General features: G+C 42.8%; 1 protein-coding gene and 1 long non-coding RNA gene across 3 annotated transcripts in view; one reads left to right on the forward strand and one right to left on the reverse strand.

Moving 5' to 3' along the window:
- LOC309542135 overlaps positions 1-12,594 on the reverse strand; it is a 56,233-nt gene extending 43,639 nt beyond the window's left edge. Inside the window, exon 1 of the long non-coding RNA XR_014224115.1 lies at positions 12,472-12,594. This is a non-coding gene — a long non-coding RNA (uncharacterized lncRNA). The remainder of the gene's footprint in view (positions 1-12,471) is intronic.
- The window catches only part of APPL2 (adaptor protein, phosphotyrosine interacting with PH domain and leucine zipper 2), a 32,068-nt gene continuing 28,055 nt past the window's right edge, over positions 9,819-13,831 (forward strand). The window contains exon 1 of one of the 2 annotated variants that reach the window (XM_082240493.1): positions 9,819-10,367. In XM_082240493.1, the coding sequence (XP_082096619.1) occupies positions 9,993-10,367 (375 nt within the window). In that variant the 5' untranslated portion in view covers positions 9,819-9,992. The remainder of the gene's footprint in view (positions 10,368-13,831) is intronic. The other variant, XM_082240492.1, reaches the window with a different exon arrangement.

The following is a 13,831-nucleotide window of genomic DNA, read 5'->3' on the forward strand; positions in this document are numbered from 1 at the left end:
CAGGATACAGATCTTCACATCAGAACCTGAGCCAAGTCAGACACAGAAGGCAGCTTCTCAACAGCAAATAAATAAATATCAATTATACGGCAAATGAAAAGACCAAAAAAAACCCTACCCTCTGCCACTTTCTCTTAACATAGCAGCAAGGTTAATAGACTGGCATTTTATCAAGACCCTTAATCAGCAGTCTTTTTCTATTGGGGAAGGTACTTAATCATTTTCTTAATCACGGGCAGGTATTTCAGCCCTATTGGTTTTGATTTACACAGCTTTGACTGCTTTATTGAGCTGGTGTCCAAAGATCAATTTACTTACCATCATATTAGTAAGTCTAAGCCACTACAGGAAAATCTCTCTTTGCCTAGGAAGAGACAGAGAATGATATGATAAAGGGGACTAGCACTTCAGCATGCAACTAAATTATACTGAAAGTGAATGGATTAGGCTGCAATTCTATACCCACTTACCTGGGAATAAGTCCCATTAAACTAAGGTTGCCTCCAATCTGCTGCTATTTTTCAGAGGGATTCAATCACATACCAGCAAATTCAGGTTGAAAATGAAAGATTTGGATCTCCAACCTTACAAAAAATAAACCACCACCCCAGCCATTTTGCAATAAGGAAAGATGGTAAAATGCACTGGGAAACATGGGAAAACATTTGCTTGGTGCAATGGCATCTAACTTCCTGCACTGCAGTGGGGTTGGACTAGATGATCCTTGAGATCACTTCCAGCTCTGTAATTCTATGAATCTATGTGTATTTCCTGACTTAGAAAATGGGGGGAAAGAAAGCTAATCACTTTGATTTATTGAAACTATGCATAGGCATGCTAAGCCAAAGTTCATCCCATATCTATTGACTCAGAATCATTTTTAGATGACACCTCATATATATAGAGAGAGAGAGAGAGAGCGCGCGCAAGAGAGAGAGAGCTGTATGGTGGAATGGCAGAACAGCAAAAAGCCTGTCATTTTGCTCTTTTACAGAATGTTGTGCTGTTCACATTGTTGCATAATAGTAGTTTCTTAGAAAAACCACTTGAAGAAAATTGCTATTTATCTAATGTTATGTTTCCCTCCCCCCCCCCAGCAAGTGCCATATGATGATGTTTACATTTGAAGACATCAAAGTTGCTTGGTACTCCAGAAGATCCATAAATTTATTCCTACCTCTATTTAATCCACTTACTCCTATTTCTAAGGCTTTTTTATTTTTTAAGGAGCCCCTTTTCTGGTGGGTGTCAGCTGCTTGAGTCTGAACTGAACAGTCTCTCAGCTTCAACCACCAGCCCCCATGGTGATACAATTTGACAATTAGCAAGTTTATTTGCTTATATTGATTACTTTTATATCCCACCTTCCCTCCAATGAGATCAAGGTGGTTCTCCCCCTACCCCATGTTATCCTCACCACGACCCTATGAGGTAGGTCAAAGCTGAGGGACAGTGACTAGCCCAAGGCTGCCCAGGAAATTTCACAGTTGAGTGAGGCTTTGAAACCTGGTCTCCCTGGTCCTAGTCTGACCTTCCAATCACTTTGCCACACTGCTTCCAGAGTCAAGTCTGTTGTTATTATTTGTTTTTAAAACAGCATTGGGATAATTTGTTCATTTATATATATATATATTTGTATCCCACATTTCTTTCATCATGATGGAACCCAAAACAGCAGATGTGTCATTCCCAGGTGCTCATCCCTCTAGGTATGGACCACTCCCATCAGGCCCTCCCAATGGCCCAGAGAGACCTGGGCCGCTTCCAGCTTTTGAGGCCCCTGGCCATAATTAAAATAAAAATAAAAATACGATATTCAAAAACATAATGAAGCACCCCCAAAAGAGTGAATGGTTTGTTTACATATTCAGATAATCTGAGAAGACATGTTCATCACAGTCTAATCTTGTGGCATAAGGACGGATATGTTTTTTATTAATATTTATGAATGTGGGTTTTTTAAATGTATTTTACCAAATCACACCACTTGTTTGCTTAAATTTGCACTTCTAATCTGGGAGACGGTGTCACGTTGTCACTTCTAAGCTGGGAGACAGTGTCACGATGCAGATAAAAGACAAGTTGGGAAACTTCTCAAATGCCCCAAAATCAACACACGTCTAAGTAGCCAAGAGACTCCTTCAAATATTCTCCTCAAAAGTGGCTGCCCAGTAATCTGTGCTTCTGGTGAGCCACTCAGATTGTTCAGCTGAGTTGACTGATGGAGACAATAACCACCTGAGACTGTACCTCAGCAGCAGCTTAAGGTACCCAGGTGACTTAAGAGCAGAGCTGACATTTGAATGAGGATGCACTGCCACCTGAGAGAGGGAGCAGGGAGTGTCTGTGATTATTTCAGGGCATCACTAAGTGCAGGAAGGGTGTTGGTGGAGGTGAGGAAACTCCTTCAGCCTGAGGGCCACAGTCCCTTCTTAGGGGGCCACATGCCAGAGATGGGCACGGCCAGAGGCAAAATGGTGGAACAATGAATGTAATGTGTACCTTTTTACAGTATGCAGCCTCTGCTATCATATCACTGGCCTAAACCCACAATGGGCAGCCCTGTCTTTTGCCTGGATGTCCTACTTTGCAGAGGACAGTCCTCTGTTTGAAGGGCTAACAGGTCCAAATCTGGTTTAAAGGGTAAAAGAAAATCAGCAAGAAGGGACAGAAGCAGAGGCCTTGAAGTTGCACATCAGCACCTGAACAGCAGACCAAACAAGAACATAAGTCACAAGGGCATTGTTTTTCCATTATGGTGACGTGCATTGTATTCCTATTTAAATTATTGCAATTGCTTCAAAATTTGCATCTATACATATAAATTAGCATATGTGAATCTGTGCCCCATAAAGTATATCTCAGCATCTGCAAAGGAGTAAATGTTTGACTGATCATTGTTAAGTGTGAGCATTTTCTAGCCAGAGCAAAGTAAACAATAAGGGGGGAAAGTAGATTAATAAGCTGTGCACTACATGATGCCTTAGTGTTCATGCACATTTATTTCTTGGCATATGTGCTGGAGTTAAGGTGCTTCCATCTCCTCCTCAGAAATGTTACATTCTAAGCACTGTGGGCAAGGAGCTGAACCCTGAACACTGTTTCAGGTGCCACACAGTATATCTTCCACATTTGTAAGAAATCAACTTTGGAGCTCTCTGCTTATTAACATCAGGCAGGTGCCTGCACTAAGCTGTTTCCAGTGCTGGTTAAAAACAGTTTTGTTTAAACCAACCTACCCAGTTATGTAGAATGTTGGTATGTTGTTTAATCTGCTTTTAGTTCATTGCTGATTTTAATTTTAAAAAATGTTTCAAGCAGCTTTTAAAACTGCTTTTACCAATACTTTTATTGTTTTATTATTTTTGTGGACCGCTTTGAGGTGTATTTAGTTTAGATCATAATCTGAGCCAGTCCGTAGCTACTACAGTGGTACCTCGGGCTAAGTACTTAATTCATTCCGGAGGTCCGTTCTTAACCTGAAACTGTTCTTAACCTAAAGCACCATTTTAGCTAATGGGGCCTCCCGCTGCTGCCGCGCCCCCAGAACATGATTTCTGTTCTCATCCTGAAGCAAAGGTCTTAACCCGAGGTACTATTTCTGAGTTAATGGAGTCTGTAACCTGAAGCGTATGTAACCTGAGGTACCACTGTATACTATACCAGCTATGAAACATTTGCCTCTTTTAATTTTTAAACAGCTCATTCCCTCTTTCACTGGTCTTCATGCTAAAAATATAGATTTTGTGCCTGACTAGGAAACAACCCTGATTTCCCTTTAAGTTCCCATTGGAATGGTAAAGTGTGTTGAATGCAGTTCCTCCAAAACTAGTAGAACCAGTCAGATCAAATAAAATCACGGGATAGATTATAGTTGGCATAATAGGCTCTCAGGCTTGAATCATAGACTAAACAATGCCTCTCTCTTTTTCCCTCCCTTCCTCTCTCTCCAAGGACCTTTCAGGCAGCTCAAGTGCGGAGTTCTTAAGCTGAGAAAGGAAATTCATGGGTGTTGGCTTAGTTTGCAAAGTGCTATGGAATCGAAATCCTCTTTGTTGTGAGGAACAGCAGCAGGCAACTGGATTGCTGAGCTAGTCAACTACTTATGAGATGATTGGCTTCAGGGACAGCTGTGTGTGTGAGGGTGGGGTCTGTGGCAACTGCTCATTGTACCTGTCGCTTTCAGCACATGCAAATTCTGAAACTGCTGCTGAAAGGGATGAGTGAAGGCATTATGCCCTGCAATATTGCCTCTGATGTACTCCACCAACTACTGCCCCTTCCCACTTGGCAGTGGGCATCTTTCAGCTTAAGAGACTCATCCTGGGGCCAGAAAAGGGAGTTAACTTAGAAGTCTTCCTATCATAGGAGTTAAAAACCTTGTTCACACGTTGGCACTGAACACAGGCTGTCGCTACATGTGTGCTAGGCTGCGTACACACCACAGATTTAAAGCACATGATTTCCCCCAAAGGATCCTAGAGACTGTAGCTGACTGCTCACCGACTGAACTACAATTCCTAGTACTCTACAGTTCCCAGAGTTCTTTGAAGGAAGTCATGTGCTTTAAATGCATGGTACGCATGAAGCCAAAGTGCCTGTGTGAAGGAGTGCACACTTGCTGGTTTGTACAACTATTGTGTATTCAAGGACACAGACTCTACCCACCACACTACAATAATAATAGCTAGCTTTCCCCTGAATTGAATTTCTGATTTCATTGTTTCACGTGTTTGGGTAGTTTTTAATATTTAATGCTGTATTGTTTTTAACGATTGGAAGCCGCCCAGAGTGACTGGGGAAACTCAGCCAGATGGGCGGGGTATAATAATAATAATAATAATTTAATTCTTTTGCTTTTCAACTGGTCGCTTTGCTGTCTATTTTAATTAAGGTGGTTTCAATGCCCCGATGTAACTGTTATTGTATATTTTAATTGTGCATTGATTTTACAGTTGTAAAATGTCTAGAAGCCATTTCTGCATATAAGCAGTGCACAAATTAGTAAGGCAGAATTATTGTGACATGTGAACAGCTGTGCACATGTACCACTGTGCATGTTGTGCATACAGGGTCACTGAGTACACATGCCTCTAATCTGTCAGTTAAGGTGGGCTCCTCCTGCGGTCATGGCTTTGATCCAAAAAAACTCACTTTGTAACACTGACACCATCAGCAAGTGGTACCATCAGGGCAGGACTTTGAGGCAGAAGCCCAGGGCCCCACTCAGCAGAAATGGCCAAAGGCAGCTGAGCCACTTCTCCACATTTTCATGTAAGTGAGGTAATAAACATTACCATCTATGGTTAGTGTGTGTATGCAAGCAAGCAAGCAAGCAAGCAAGCAAGCAAGCAAGCAAGCAAGCAAGCTGTAAGACCATTCAACATAGTATGTAACCTCGCATCCACATCATAAGTCTAAAGTCTTTTATGTCATAGTCATAGCTTCCCTCCAAAGAATCCTGGGAACTGTAGTTGACAGGGGGTGGGAATTGTACCTCTGCGAGGGATAAGCTACAGTTCCCAGAATTCTTTGGGGGAAGCCACGATTGTTAATGAATTAGGGTGCGATTACCACATTGCACCACTGCCACCAACCACAACGGTGGCAATATTCAGAAAGAAATGTAGTGTTGATTCAGTCGTTCCTTTCTCAGAAACCTTGCCTTTTCCTAACCCAGCTAGGAAAGTGCAATTGCTAACATTAAAAATCCATTTTAGTGTTGTCGTTTTCAACCGACTGAAACTGAGTGTCAGAGCTGATGTCTGGTGGGAGACTAGCCGACTTTCTTTCGTTCAGACCGGCAAAGCAAAGAGAGGGCAATAATCTTGTTTATGGGTCTTAATCAAGGGACAGGAACCACACTGGCAGAGAGGACTCATGTCAAGCCAGGCTTAGGACACTGGGTTAAAGGGTCACATCCCAAACTGTATATGCAATATTAATCAATGTCAAAGCTATGTAAACCCCAAGGACTGGCTATAATTAGTGACCTTCACTTCAAACAAGCAATCCCTGACTAGCTTTCCCAGCTCTATGGCTCAAGTGTTGAAGATCTGTCTCATCATTTATGGTCCCCAAGCTCCTTAAATGCATCTGTACATGCATTCTTTCTCTCCATGGCCTCTCCCCTACCATGCACTCCCCACTCTCATTCCTCCCCTGTTGGCCTCAGCCACAGTTAAACATTGTTGTTGTTGTTTAGTCGTGTCCGACTCTTTGTGACCCCATGGACCAGAGCACGCCAGGCACTCCTGTCTTCCACTTCCTCCCGCAGCTTGGTCAAACTCATGCTGGTAGCTTTGAGGACACTGTCCAACCATCTTGTCCTCTGTCCTCCCCTTCTCCTTGTGCCCTCCATCTTTCCCAACATCAGGGTCTTTTCCAGGGAGTCTTCTCTTCTCATGAGGTGGCCAAAGTATTGGAGTCTCAGCTTCACGATCTGTCCTTCCAGTGAGAACTCAGGGCTGATTTCCTTAAGAATGGATAGGTTTGATCTTCTTGCAGTCCATGGGACTCTCAAGAGTCTCCTCCATCACATTACAGTGTATCAACACAGATGTTAACCATGGTTGATTTGAACCAAGAGTTCCTTTCAACTGAGGTTTGCTGGCCAGCTTCAAATCCCAGTTGAGAGACAACCTTGGGTCCATGGAATGGAGTTTGTGATCCCTCAGCCTTTTTAAGCATGATACATTTGCATGGGTTGTACCTTAGGGGCAGATAAAAGCTTCTGTGTGGGCAGCTTTGGACAAAATATTTTCTACTTCTGGGAAGGCAAAATCCAGCAGAATTACATTAGGAGTTGTTACTTAGGCTGGAGCAGTTGCAGAATTGTTCCAAATATATCCACTCTAATGTCTGATAATGCTAATAGTACAGTAATACATGCCTAGTGGTGATATGTTTTTATTTTTAACTGAGTTTTAATTTTTAGATGTATTGTATATCACTATATTTTATACTTTATTTCCTATGAATTTTACTGAATATTCTTTGTAATAGCTTTGTTTCTATTTATTTTAATATTACATGCTGCAGTTTATGCCAGTTTGCTGGGAAACAGATTTGAATTTAAGTAATTACCTTACCTCCTGCCAGCCTCAGCTGCTAAACCATTATAGTAATAGCAACACACCTCACTCATCCACCCATCCTTTGCATATTTCCTCAGAAATGGCTCATGGAGTTCAATAATATCATACTTTAAAGTACATATGCAAAGGATCGTCACATTAGTAACAGAATTGTTCTGGAGAATGACAGGTCTTTTTTGACATAACACTAAACTAGGGTTTTGCATAACGTGTGTAAGTCTTGAGCTCACACACATCTCCCTCCTCTGCTTATGAAAAAAAGAGCTTCCACTTATAAACTAACTAGTGTTCCCTGTTTATTTCAGGGGGGAAACAGCTCAAAACACATTTCAAAGATTCATGTGCTGCCTTCCGACTATAAATATAAATTGTTACAAATTATCAATTTCCCAAGGCAACATAAAATCTTTATAAAAACAATTCAGTAATAAAAACATTTAAAGTATAAAAACCACAGACTAAAGCATTTCAGAGCAGCATCCTAACACAAGTTCTAAAAGCAGCTGAACGCAAAATTCAAAAAAGTCGAAACATTTACTTACCCTTTTTAGCTAAAAGCAATTTGATTTCTTAAATGCTTTAGAGCCTACTTAAAAGGAAACAGAATTTTCATTATTTCACAATTTGGAGTTTAACAGCAACATTGCTGTTAGAGTGGCCAGATTAAAAAAGGGGAGGGGCACCTTAGTTATGCAGAAAGGGGAATTTCAGAAGGTATGCTTGTCTTCCTTTGCATCTGGCTACCTGAGCTGTTATACTTTGCTCTAGAATAGGAAAGCCAGATTTGTAGCAGCAGGTAAGTGCAACTGGCAGACACACCCTGTGATATTTATTATGTTGTTGGGAGTCGCCCAGAGTGGCTGGGGAAACCCAGCCAGATGGGCGGGGTATAAATAAATTGTTGTTGTTCTTGTTGTTGTTGTTATTATTATTATTGGCACACACTCAGTACGCTTTCAGTACAAAAGCATACATTATGAAGCTGACAAATATGCTAAGAGTCAGAGAGGGAAAACAACAAATTTATAGAGTAATGGCACACATTTGATTATGGATTAACAAAGTACTGTACTAGATGCAGCAAAATTTGCCTACACTGGTGGGAGAAATCTAATTCTCCAGAATACCTGCAGAATTTTTTTTGCTTAAGAGCAGCTGCAATACTTCCCTCTTCTTCCACTTTTATTTACTCTTTACCTTTCAATGGCAAACTCATTTATGTTGATCCTTTCTTGTTGCATTTTTCTGTCTTTCTCTTCTCTGGTAATCTGCTGCTGATTATTGTTATTATAAACAAATTCTATACATGATTTTAGCAACAGCAACAAAGCAGTAGCCATCATGAAAACAGCGAGAAAGCAGGTAAGTTTGGAAGACGTATTATACTCAATAAAAATATACAGAATCCTTGCCTGGATCAGTATCATACCACTTTAATTAATTCAAATTTTCAATTACTGTACTCTTCACACCCAGTAATCATTAATGATTATAATATTACCATAGTCTTCCATGAAGAGAGACAAAAATCAATTTAAAAACACCTTGGTAAAGAAGATTGTCACCTGTCATCATCCACTGCCCCCCCCCCGACACTGCACCTTTAAGAGCTGCGCAGAAAGCCGAAATTCATCCGGTGTTTTAATCATTGTTGTGTTTCTGTAGTGAAGAAGCTGCCATCAAGCAGCTGTCTGTCAAGAAAGCTGTCCATCAAGCAGCTGCTGAAGGCTTTGAGTTTCTGTTGCTGTATGAGGAAGCTGCCAGCTTTGAGTGTGCTAGTCACAACATGGCTGTTAAGACATCACTCAGTACCTATGGAGAGGCTCTGGGACACTAGCCTGCCTCTGATCTGGATGCCCAGATATCTAAATCCATGTGAGAGTTGCTGTATTTACTCAGTAATGTGGCCATGGCTTTCTAAACCTGTCCATTTGACTTTCTTGCTACTTCATGTGTCCTGGGGAGATAGAGTCAGTGTGATGTAGTGGTTAAGAGTATGGGAGGAGATGGTCCCTCAGGTATCATAGGAACAAAGGAAGCTGAGCCAGTCCATGTAGCCCAGTGCTGGCCACACTGAACGGCAGCAGCTCTCCAGGATTTCAGACAGGATGCTGGAGACTGGGCCCATCTGCATGCAAGACAGCTGCTCTAACACTATCCTACAATCCTTGCATCCGAGATCATTCCATTCCACCTAAACGCCCCAATATTTTAATCTGAATATTTTATTTGTACCTTCTGAATGGATTTAGGGTTGCAAGCTTTTGAACCACCTCTTGTTGGGTGTTTAGCAAAGCATTTTCGTGGCAGCCATTAGAATTTCTAGTTTCTTTAAGAACTGATCAGCAAAATCATCAATACCATTTAAAAAACCAACCTCTGCTTTCATATACATAGTGCAAATTGCTTTAATTCACGACATGCTTTATCTACCCAGGTCCAGTTCATATTGTGCTATTTCTCTCATCAGTCCATGTATCTATTTCTGCCAGCCCTAAGTTTTTTACAAGCTCTTTGGCTGTCATCAGACTGATCACACACGATTTTACAAGGCCAGATAAGCCTTAGACAATATTAACAACAGAATCAAACGATGCTCTTTCTGAAATAGGCCTTCATGCCAGCTATGTTTCATTTTATTTCTCTGGGAGCCTTAAATACGATTTCAGTCTTGCAGTGTGACAATCTGCAGCTCTAAATTCGGCTGTGAAGGTTCTGCTGGACTTTCCCCCCCCCACCCTGGGCATCCGGCTGGCCAGTGCTGGGTGAGATGGACGCTTGGCCTGATCCGGCAGGGCCTCTCTTCTTCTGCCTTTAACCCGCACGTTAAACAAGAAACTGCCCGTGTGGATTTTTCTTGCAGGAGGCCAGGCCGCAGCGCCGCCCCACTTCCTGATGCTCTCCACTAGTCGTCCCACTTCCTCCCAGAAACAGGAACTGGGAGGAGTGGTCCTGGGCTGGCTGGCTGCCTGCGGATTGTGCTGGCTGGCTTGGTGCGCAACAGGCGGCAACTACCTGCTTCACGCACCTGGGCGCTGCGCGGCTGCGGAACTCGCTTCTTTTATCTCCTTCCCGGCTGCGGTGGGGAAAGGGAAACTCGCCAGGTCCCTCGGCTGGGCGCAGCATCCGAAGCTGACGCGTCACAAGAGATCCTCTTGCAAGCAGGATCGTCCGCCCAGCCTGAATAATTCACGCTCGCCTCTCCAGCGCCAGACAATGCCCGCCGTCGACAGGCTTCGCCTGGAAGAGGCTTTGCAGGATAGCCCGCAGGTACCACCGCGGCACGTCTGAATGGATCTCCAAGTCAGGCCGGCGAGGGAGGGAGAGAGAGAGAGAGAGAGGATGTCGCAGTCGTTGCAAGCTGCGCGCAAACGCGAAAGCTACCTGCGGACCGGGAGGGGAGAGGAGGGGGCGAGCAGGATTGTCCGTAATCCAGAATATGGCATTTAGGCGAGCCGAGAGCTCTTCCCGGGTGTCTGCTGATCTTTCTGTTGTGGGTCTGCATCAAAGCAAACCTATGAGCCAGACAGGGTTTTGGTGGTGGAGGTGCGTTTGTTTTCATAATGGTGCTCAACAGACACAGGAGTTTTCAGCAAGTTGGAGGGTGACATGTAATTTTTAAACCAGGGATAATTTAAAAGCTGGAGAAAGAAGCCCCTGCTGCCGGAGAATGGAGGAGTCGGAATGGAAAAGTAGCCATTGTGGTCGGAGGTTTAAGTAGGAGGCGGATCTTTCTTTTAAAGAAAAAGGTGACATTATTAGGACCCAGAAGAAATGAGGGAGGTCAGAACTCCTAGTCCGGTTAGATCAGCCTTTGCCAACCTGGTGCCCGTGCCCAGATGTTTTGGACTACAACTCCCACCAGCCTCCGAGAGCACATCCATCCTGGCTGGGTCTGATGGGAATTGTAGTCCAAAACACCTGGAGGTGATATGGCTAAGCAAGACTGGGCTAGATGTTAAAACAGGCAGTGTTTTGCCCAGGTGTGTGAGAGAGGGAGAAACTCCAGTGTATAGGAATCTGGCTCTATGACAGAGAGGAAGAACCCCCATGGAGAAATAAAAAAACTCTTCTCTGCCCATCATCTACTATCTTGTGTAAATACACATTCCGTACATCAGCAGGATGCTATCATATTTTTCCAGGTTAAGAAGTGAAGGGAGCATGGAAATGTTCTAACAATGGTTCTAACAATAAAGCACTTTGGAAATATTAATGAGCTTTGGAGGGAGGAGGAGACCGGAAGTAGCTTTATCATTGTAAATGTATGGAGCTTCCTTGTGACCAATCTAGGTCACTTTTAATAGGTGCATTAGGAGGGACGTTTTGAAATCTGAGGGAAGGGAAATAATAATTGGATTTATTTGATTTATGTTCCTGGTCTCCCTAAGTTCCATGTGGGTAGCAGTACAATCAAAAACACCGTTCTAAAGCAGTTATAATATGTGAATTAAGGTAGAATAAATTATGAATTAGAGACAGTTTGTTTCTTCCTTCCTGATCTTTTTGGATCAAAGAGTGAGCGAGCGAGAGCCCTTTCAAGTTTGTGGAGAACATGCAGGCATCATGTGACTCATCTAAATGGATGCTGGTGCTTTAAAGGCCTGAAAGTGAACAGGCCGGATGCTGATTTGCGTAGTACACAGAAGAGTGCTGAGGCAGTGCAAATCCTTTTTTTTTTTTTAAAGGGCTGTAATTTTTCTGTTTCTTTACAGAAACCACAGCATAATAGGTGCAACTGCTCACATTCAAAGCATTCTTACTTGTGCTAAATTGTGTGTACACTTTTTTCCACCGAGTTCTCTGGCAGTTAAACACACCAGGGAGCTGCATGTACAAATTTACTGTCAGTCCTCCTGATTGACACCAATGCTATGCACCCCTCCATCCAGGGCTCTGTTTCCCTCCCACTGATTTTTTTTTTTTTTAGGGGAGCTTAGGTGATGTTGCATCAAAGCAAGTTTTATGCCACAAGCACATTTCTCTGTCACTTTCCTTATTGCAAAAAATATAATCTTTGAGGGAAATGTGTTTGCTGTGCAAGAGCTACAAAGTGACTAATTGCACAAATTGAATTTGTATGGGTCAGGCAGTAGCTCTCTAGGCTTTCAGACAGAGTTCTCTTGCAGCCCTACCTGGGTCCCAAGGAACAGGTCCCTCTCTGTGCTGGCCCCACAGCAATGAAATTTCACTCCATCAGACTTGCATCAAATTTCTGTTCTTCAGAGTCTTTGAAGGACCCCAAATATCTGTTTTTCCTCCTTTGTCCTGGCAGGTGTGATGCTTGTTAGCTGGGTGAGTCAAATATATATGTAGAGCCAGAAAGAACATGTGTAATGTTGCTGAATTGCATGGCCATAGGTCAGAGCAGTACAGTGGTACCTCGCAAGACGAAAAACTTGCAAGACGAAAGAGTTTTTCGTTTTTTGAGTTGCTTCGCAAGACGAATTTCCCTATGGGCTTGCTTTGCAAGACGAAAACGTCTTGTGAGTTTGTTTCCTTTCTCTTAAAACTGTTAACACCGTTAAAACCATGTTTCGCAAGATGAAAAAACTCGCAGAACGAATTAATTTCGTCTTGCGAGGCACCACTGTAATTTGGGGTGTGAATGTTCGATTATAAAACTTTAATATGACCTATTCCATCAAAAGGGCTCAGATCAGATTCTCTATACAGTGGTACCTCGGGTTAAGTACTTAATTCGTTCTGGAGGTCTGTTCTTAACCTGCAGCACCACTTTAGCCAATGGGGCCTCCTGCTGCCGCCACGCCGCAGAACCAAAGTTCTGGGTTAGCGGAGTCTGTAACCTGAAGCGTATGTAACCTGAGGTAGCACTGTACTCGTTTAGGAAAGGGCTGTGGCTCTGTGGTGTACCCTCCTAGTGGTGCAGCCGTAAAAACCACGGGCACCTTTGCAAAGCTAAGCAGGGTCTCGTATGGTTTCAAATTGGATGGGGGACTGTGTGTTGGAATTCCTGCATTGCAGGGGGTTGGACTAGATGACCCTTGGAGGGGGTCCCTTGCAACTCTGGGTCAATCCCCAGCTTCTCTGGGTTTAGCTCAAAATATCCCTTGCTTGAAACCCTGCATAACTGCTCCCAGTCAGAGTGACAACACTGAGCCATATGGATTGATGGGCTGACTCTGTATATCCTTGTTTCCTATGTTCCTTCCCCCTTCCATTGCTGCTAGAAGGAAATTAGGCCTGGTTAGTGAATAAAACCGCATCCTCCTTTTTCTGCCCAGGAGCTAAACCACAGTTTACACAAGGCAGATCTTACCACACTAGATATATATAAAAATATCCCAATGTAAATTGTTAACTTTGTATACCTGAAACATAATACTGGTTTTTCTGCTTCTGCCATCTCACTTAGAATATTAAAATGTCAACAGTATTTTAGCACTAGCTGAAAAAGAGGGGTAGAAAATGAATGTGTGTGTGTGTATTTCTATATATATATAATTTCTATACCATCCTTCATACGAGGATCACAGGGCAGTTTACAATATAAAAACATGAAAAAATGTAACATATTACAAAACAATACCCCACCACAGTTTAAAAGTATGCAATTCAATGCATGTTTATTTTGATACAGTGGTGCCCCGCAAGACGAATACCTCGCAAGACGGAAAACTCGCTAGACGAAAGAGTTTTCCGTTTTGGAGGTGCTTCGCAAAACGAATTTCCTATGGGCTTGCTTCGCAAGACGACAATGTCTTGCGAGTTCC

Source organism: Podarcis vaucheri (assembly GCF_965113315.1).
Source record: "Podarcis vaucheri genome assembly, chromosome: 10".
Lineage (NCBI taxonomy): Eukaryota > Metazoa > Chordata > Lepidosauria > Squamata > Lacertidae > Podarcis > Podarcis vaucheri.